The following is an 8,407-nucleotide window of genomic DNA, read 5'->3' as shown; positions in this document are numbered from 1 at the left end:
TAAATGATAAGATGTCATTTTAACTTTCTCCATAGACTCTGCAGCTCAAAGTTTTTTATGGTTTTGTTGTACAGTACTGCTAAACAATAAACAACTGTGGTGCTGCATGAACCAGTGCTTTGCAAAACCAACACAGGTTGCAGTAAAATACAGAACGACAAATTCTGTTTTTCACATATGAGCGATGAACCTAAAGGAATGAAATACAGTAAACTGAGAAAAAAAGCAACAGATTGAGATTTTACTTTCGATTACTCTGCTGGTTTTTTTGTCTAGACCTCTTTACAGTGATGTAAAGACGACTTATTTAAATTAAATTATTTCGGCCAATATTGATATCACGATTATTTAATTTTTTTTTAAAACAACATAGAAATGATAAAAAACTATTTAAACTGTAAATTCAACTGAAAAATAAATGTAAAAAAATAGCACAGCTGAACCACTATAAAGGAAAGGGGTGCGCTGTGGATTTATACCAAATGGAATGATTACCACAATAATCGTTTTACCTCGATTATTTTGCTTTTGTACTTGTTGAAGGCCCAAATTGACAATGACGATTCATTTTCGATTAACTTCACAGCCCTTATTTATTCGTAACCTCACATGTGTCTCTTCTTGAGTTTCAGAAAGATCTTATCATTGTCCTAAACTGTGCACCAATTGGACAATACACTAAAGCCAATGGATCTCAACACGAACTCACAAAGTGTTTTTTAAAGCAACACCACAAAAATGAAATTCCATGTCATGTCATTCCAAACCTGTATGACTTTCTTCTGCACAACACAAAAGAAAACAAAAGAAGCTATAGAGCAAACCAACTCTGACTTCTATTGTATGAACACAAACCCACTGAGACATTTCTCAAAATATCTTCTATTGTGTTCCACACACGAAAGAGTCACATACAGGTTTTTTACCACATGAGGGTGAATAAATGATGACTGAATATTTATTTTGTGGTGAACTGTCCCTTAAAAATCTCTCAAACTGTCTGAACTCTTACTGTGTGTCCTTCTTTTGTCTAATCTGGTTTTTAATTCTTAAAAGGAATTCTGAGAGAATTGTCAGAAAACTTCAAAACATCTGAGCGAAGAAAGAGCAACCTGCGAGAAATAACATTCACGTCAACGTTCTCATGTGTGATAAATCAGGATGATGAACATGTACGGACAGATGAGTTTATTTCCATCGGAGATGATTGAGATCTATCACATGATCAGATGCTCCGGTGTGTCTGCACATCTGATGTTCAGCGTTCTGCTGCAGACATAACATGTCAACCACAGGATCTGTTTAGACACCTCACCTGACGCTCTGTGTGTGTGTGTGTGTGTGTGTGTGTGTGTGTGTGTGTGTGTGTGCGTGTGTGTGTGTGTGTGTGCGTATGTGCGGGTGGGTGGGTGGGTGTAAACACAGAGGGGTGGGTCGTGTTGTGGAAACCAGTCAATGAGACAAATTACTAGGCGTTATTAAAGCAAAAATGAAAATTGTGTTTTGGATGCATGCCCAGCATGCGATGTTGGTTTGCTCAAAAGAGTTTTCTCACCAGACTTCTTAACAAGCTTCACTCGTGTTTTCTTACACCTTTACTATCAAACCATTCTTGTTAATGTGGCTGCAAGATATATCAAAATTATCGCAATATTGCAACTCTACGCAATAACTAAAGGATTTTATAGCTTCAAGATGTACAACAAAGTAAAGAGTTTCCGATCGATATAGATATCAAAATATAATATTCAGTTTTTCAATATTTTATTCATATAATTTGAATAGATTTAAAAAACTTTAAGCACTATAGCAAAGTCCGTTTACGTTCCACTCGGCGGCCATGATTGCAACGCCTCTGGGCAGTTATTTACGTCAGGTCAACAGTCCTATCTCCGTGAGTGACGGAAGGCAGATATTTAAAAAATCGTGGGCAAATCACAATTAAATAGCATATTTCTGTAATCTATGATTGAACTTTGGTTTGATGAGCTTAAATTGCGTTAAAAATCACGTTTTTCAAGGTCGCTTCAGCTACTGCGCATCTACCTCACGAGAGCCCCTCCCTAGAGAATCGTCAGTCTTTACCGATTGATGACTGGATTTTTTTTCGCTAGAGCGGCCATATTGAGCGTTGCATTCCTCTCCGTTCATTGTAATGGCAGTGGCGCATTAATATATACAAAGAGTTTGGTTTCAAAATGAGATTAAAAATGTTCAAAAATCATGTTTTTTTATCGTGCATTCAAATTAATACCAATCAAACTGCAGTTGGTTTGTTTTGATTTAAGCCATGATAACTCAAAAAATACAGCTAACTAACACAATAAGAACATGATAACATAATAAAAACATGATTTAAAAAAAAAAAGTTTTACGGAGTTATCTCATTTTGGAACCAAACTCTTCATTATGTTTGATTATAGAATTGCATATCACATTATTTAGCAAGATATCACGTTTTTCTTCAATATCAAGAAGCCCTACTGGTCAACCAACATTAACCATCATACAGTAAACTAGCCTGAACCAGGAAAATAAATGCTGGTCTTTTCAGCAGAAGAGTGTGTCTGATCTAGTTCACATGTGACAACCAGGGCGTTGGTATGTGGTTGCTAAGGTGTTTTGCTAAGCCGCTGGAAGAGTGTTGTGAGCGTGTTCTTACTAAGGGCCCCCAGGTCTCTATGAGTCTGGTTCCACTTCCCTCCTTTAATGTAAATGTTTCAAAATTAATGTGGGGTCAATCATAAACCACACTGCAACAAAATTCAAGGTTTAAGTTAGCACCACAAATGAACAAAGAATAAAATGTAGGAAAACTGTGTACGGTGTGTGTGTGTGTGTGTGTGTGAGGGGTCTAAAGGGGGATAAGGATTCTTGAAGTGTGTGTGTGTGGTGGGGGTCTTTTCTACAAACACATAGCAGGGGTTTCAAGTTCCACCTCCGGAACGAAGTCCTAAGAAAGCTCTCTCTCTGTCTCACACACACACACACACACACACACACACACACACACAGGCTTTTTAAGTTTTTTTTAAGGTATATAAACCTTATTGGAGCACTCTCACCAATCTGATTTCAAGCATTAATTCTCTTTCGCCTCTGAGGATATTGATATCTCAGTTAGGATTCAGCAATGTGACTCTGAATCTTAATCCAGTCAGCATGAAATCAAATAATACCAATAACTCCAGTTCCTGGTCAGTGCATGCTACAATACAAATCTCACAAAAAGTATATCAAAGCGTGCACATTATTTTCTTCTTCTGTAAAGTAACATTTAGTAAAAAAATTACTAATCTAAGCGAACCTAAAAATGTCATTTCATGGTGACTTTAAGAGCTAAACACATGAATGAAAGACAGAGACATTCCTCTAGTTTTAATGGTGGATAAGGATCCATCAAATGGTTTGACCCCAGTTGACCCTTTGACCCTTTAACAGGCGCACATCCCATTCAGCGCCTCAACAAGCCCCACCCACAGCTTTATTACCACTTACACTGTAGTGAACACACATACAATGAATCTAAATGTGTGTGTGTGTGTGTGTGCGTGCGTGCGTGCGTGCGTGCGTGTCTGTGTGTGTGCGTGCGTGTCTGTGTGTGTGCGTGCGTGCGTGTGTGTGTGTGTGTGTGTGAAGCCAATTAACCGAGATAAAATACAGCACACACACAAAGGCATGAGGTTCCTGTAGAACAGATGTACAGGCCTGTTGCTAAGCAACAGATGCTTCGTATCCATCGACAACTGCTGTCAGTCTCTTCAAGCATCTGTCAATCAAACAGACATTCTAAAGGCTCTGAGGTTCTCTCAGTTCGGGATGCGGTTGGGTCTGAACCAGCAGAAGTTTTTTTTATGAAAGAATTTGGTGTGTTTCTGCCTTTTAGGTAATATTTTCTTTTTTTTAGGACAGAGTGACTGTCTTTGATCATGACTGAACCAGGCCATACCTTGCCCCATGAAGGATCAAAAGAAACTACACTGGGCTACAAGAAAACAAAGGGTGTTTTAGATCCATTATGAAGTTGTGAATTATTTTCCACACCTGTTCTCTGCAGGCTTCATGACTTTTCTTCAACTCTTTTGAAATGTGATGTATTGTGAAAAGCTCTATACGTGGATTACATTCATCTGCTATAAATATATTCATCTATAACTCATGGCTAAGTCAATAAAAGCCTGCTGGTGGTGGTCCAAAGAACAAAAGTCTTTATTTTCCTCTAAAGAGCATTTGAGTCAATTAGAAGAAACACATGCAGGCACCACAATCCCCCACACACAGATCAGATTTTACTCCGAATTACAACTATTTCTGATTAAACACAACATGACAAGACTCATGTTGATTTGTAACCGCGTCTTTCCAAACTACCATCACAACCCTGTTTCTTATCCACACGAAATATAAACAATTTGTGTCCATAAAACCAGCGCTATCAAGCTCTCGTGTATTTTATTTGATCATATAAATCATTATGTGAGATGTGTCTGATCGAGATAGTACCCAGTGAGCGCGCGCAAACATTGCTCCTTTGATGATCGCGTCGGTCACGGAAGTTCCCGCGAAACGATCAGTTACAATGTTTCACATTAACTCAATTACGCGCAAAAACAAGAGAACAAACAACGCGTGAAATCTATTAGATCTTATAACCCGCGTGTGAAACATCATCAACGTAAAATTATCATAGTAAAAACTGGTAATTTGAAGTTAAGCGTGCAGGAATCTGAGAACGTTTAAAAGGAAAAAAAAAACATGCCGTGTGTATCATTTCATACAGTATAACGTTACATGCATAAATAAAGGTGATGGTGATGGTCTAGTACCTGAGAACTCCTGAGAACTCTTGGTGAACACAGTCAGACACGATATTCCCAATAACAGCAGTGAATATGAAACATCAGGGGAAAACATCATTAAATCTGTCATCCGATCAACAGTCCGACGAGTCCTGAGGTGATCAGACTGAAAGAGTCGCTGCAGGCCATAAATGAATGTCTGATTCCATGACTGCAGTCTGGAGAAACTCAGACTGAGCCAAACCAGAGAATACCTGCTAAAAGAAACATTAGAGAGAGAGAGAGAGAGAGAGAGAGAGAGAGAGAGAGAGAGAGAGCGAGAGAGAGCGTGAGGTAGATTTCCCCCTGGTCCCAGAGTCCCTGACTTTCGTTTTCACTGCTGAGAATGTCATTCCATTCCATTCAGTTTATATTCACAATGTCTTCGCATAATATAAAAACAACAACATCAATAATAATAGATGAGGAAAGATTATAAGGAAAGAAAAACGAAACATTTGAGTCTTATGTGATTTACCGTCATGTCACAGTGCAGTAGAAAGAGAAAAAAACATGCATATTGATTTCAATTTTAAATTGTTTGATAGATCAGTTTTCAACTTTAGCGATGTTGAATCTGATTTAGGTGTTTGTTGATTTCCTCAACTATTTCAATATATAAACAATTGGTATAATCTTGAGTTTTAATTCCTTAGACTATAATCTCCACTGTTTAAACCCAGTAAGGCAACCAGATATAATTCATTTATGCTTTGTATTTTAATATACAGTATTAAGAAAACACCTATTTGAAAACAAAAACAAAATCACCACACAGTGTCTATAGGACGAACAGCTGTGGGTATGTCACAGTATTACTGTAATTTAGATAAACCATTTTATACAATGGAAACATTTAGTTTTAATTAAATAATGTGTAAGAATGAATAGGTTATATGTGAAGAGATAAAGCCTTCCAATTTTTGTGCCGTTTATGACAGTTAGACAGATTTTCTACCACCAAATTCTCAATAAGTTCATGCAAGCATTTAACAAACAAATAAATAGGCCTAATAATAATTCTTCAAAAAAATTCTAACTTTTTAAACATTTTGCACTTGAGTTTCTCTGTAATTCTCACTACTGTACTTAAAGCCTTTTCTGTAATAATTGTTTTAAATGTAAATCAATGTACATTAAACGCTGTTTAAATGTATACTAATGTACAAATCATGATAAAAAAAAGATTTCTTTAAGTCACATTATGTCTCCGTCATAATGTGACAATCAATTTATTTTGTAGACGCGTAGCTGGTTATTGCGGATCAATAACCTCATGACATCAGACCTGCTACTATCTGTGGTTACGTCACAGACAACTTTAAACAGACTCTTAGGGTGTTTTCACACTTGGGACCACTTTAAAAAAAACGAACTCAGAACCATTTAAGTGGACCAAGAGGTGGACCAAATGAAAAAGGACCAAGTGTGAAAACGCTCTAAGCTGTCAAAGCATCAACTGACGGGCAACTCACATTGTGTGACGAGGGCGCCTCCTTATGGTCACAGGAAGATGACGCAGAAGTGCATTCAAAGAAAAAGTTATTTTTAGTCCGCATTCATATTTGAAATCTCACACTTAAATAAACCCTTTGTGGTGACTAGCGCATAGGGATGAGCCCTTTAAAATGGACAGCATTTTAAACAAAATTCACAAAATAACAGAATAACCAAAAACATACCTGACAGACAAAATAAAAATGTCTGTTCGAAAGAGCTGGAAATTAAAGTTCAACTCATTGCTCAGCAAAAAGGAGAAATGTATAGTAGTTAAATAACTTAAGTTGTTTAATAACTTAAATCTTAACGAAAACGTTTTTTTTTCTCAAACGATAAACTAGTTATTAAGCTTCTTATTACCCTTTTAATGCCATAGACCATAAAGACAATACACGAAGAGTTTAAAGAAAAACATTTCCTTTAATATTCTATTTAAAGTGCTACTGGTTCCCTGTAATTTTTGCAATTTTTATCTGCCTCAAGCTTGTGAACAGATTGGTTGCAGTACTGACTAAACACGTACAGGTGGCAGTATTTCACTCATGAGTTCCAGTTCATCCAATCTCTGATTGATTGGATTTACAAACTCACAGCCTGTGCTAGTTCATGCAACACTTTCTTCAACCATCTTTAAAACAAAGACCACATTTCAGGGTTTGAATTTTGTTTTGACCACTAATCATGTTTTCTTATAATAGTTTCAAGTGAGGCAGTAAAGTGTTTCATCATTTCAAAGTGAGAAAAACTGCTTTCTAAGAGCATCAGAAAATGAAGATGTTTTTGAAAGACACACAGATTAAGAGGGGAGAGTTAGGCTGGCACAATCACAATTTCTCACCCGTCTCGGATCATCCTCACGGCGCCAAACCAGCAGGAGGAGAGACAAGCAGGCAACAGCAGGCTCAGGGAGACTGCACAACATGAGAGAAAGAATGAAACACACATGAACACATGGAATTCAAACAGGACTGAAACTGTCACTGTGGTACAGTGGAAGAAAGATGTGAAGGAAAAATACTATTTTATTTATAAATGAAGAAAAAAACAGTGCGAAGACGATGAAAAACAGACAAGCCTGATGAGATGACATGACATGAGAAAACAAGTATAGAGGAGGGTCTTTCTCAGCTCTGTTATGGTTGATTCACATAAGCCACCCAACCATCTTCTTTAGTATGATAAACATTTTACAGCCTGACCATTGAGCTGTCACTCAGAGAGAGAGAGAGAGAGAGAGAGAGAGAGAGAGAGAGAGAGAGAGAGAGAGAGAGAGAGAGAGAGTCACATTACAAGCATACATAAGCAGTGTCTCATCCACCGTTCTTACAGCATCTCTTCACCTCCCCTACACTTATACAAATAATAGACATCTCTCTGTGATGGGGTTGGGGTCATGGTGTGTAGTGGGGGGATCGAGGCGGACCGTCTGGATCGTTTTACAGCCAATGGACCCTCGCCCCCCCTGTCTGCCAAACAATGAGGATTAAACTCCTCTTGTTCTGAAACTGTTTATAGCAGCACATTTCTCCCATCGAGCTGCTTCATAAACATCACAGATGTATGGACGCTATGGCCTGAAATGTTACAGACATTATAAAAGCCAAAAAACACATTGTTAAATAGTTAATCTGAGATTTGCTAGAGTTCCTCCACACCAGATTAACTACATTAATGTCTTTAAAGATTCCTCGGGGAAATATTGTTTCCATCACTCGCACAAACCCTCACAAAGAGAAACTGTTTACAAAAAGACACATCCCACAACAACAGGAATACAGCACTGGAGCTTCAGCACTTGAACTTCGTGTCATATTTATGCCGTGCTCTGAAACATCTTGAATTTCACATGGACGAGATATCACACAAGCTTGATCAGGCCCAGATATAAAAACGTTTGCAGTTTAGTCTTTTTGTATTTGTGTATTGTAGCAAAACTACACAGCGCTGAAGTCTAAAGAAGTCACAAGAATCTGAATACTCACATAACCAAAAACATTCTGCAATTCAGTGTGCTTGCAGTTTGTTTGCTAAAAATAACAACAAACACTGTGGCATTAAGACACATTTCT

At 37.6% G+C, this 8,407-nt stretch overlaps 1 protein-coding gene across 1 annotated transcript in view; it reads right to left on the bottom strand.

Moving 5' to 3' along the window:
• Positions 1 to 5,064, bottom strand: part of LOC130565670 (protein eva-1 homolog C) — an 83,008-nt gene extending 77,944 nt beyond the window's left edge. The window contains exon 1 of the mRNA XM_057352633.1: positions 4,827 to 5,064. Coding sequence (XP_057208616.1) covers positions 4,827 to 4,929 — 103 coding nt within the window. The 5' untranslated portion in view covers positions 4,930 to 5,064. The remainder of the gene's footprint in view (positions 1 to 4,826) is intronic.
• Between the last annotated feature and the right edge of the window lie 3,343 nt (positions 5,065 to 8,407).

This window comes from Triplophysa rosa, linkage group LG15, assembly GCF_024868665.1.
Source record: "Triplophysa rosa linkage group LG15, Trosa_1v2, whole genome shotgun sequence".
NCBI lineage: Eukaryota > Metazoa > Chordata > Actinopteri > Cypriniformes > Nemacheilidae > Triplophysa > Triplophysa rosa.
This window is presented reverse-complemented; position numbering and strand designations above follow the sequence as displayed.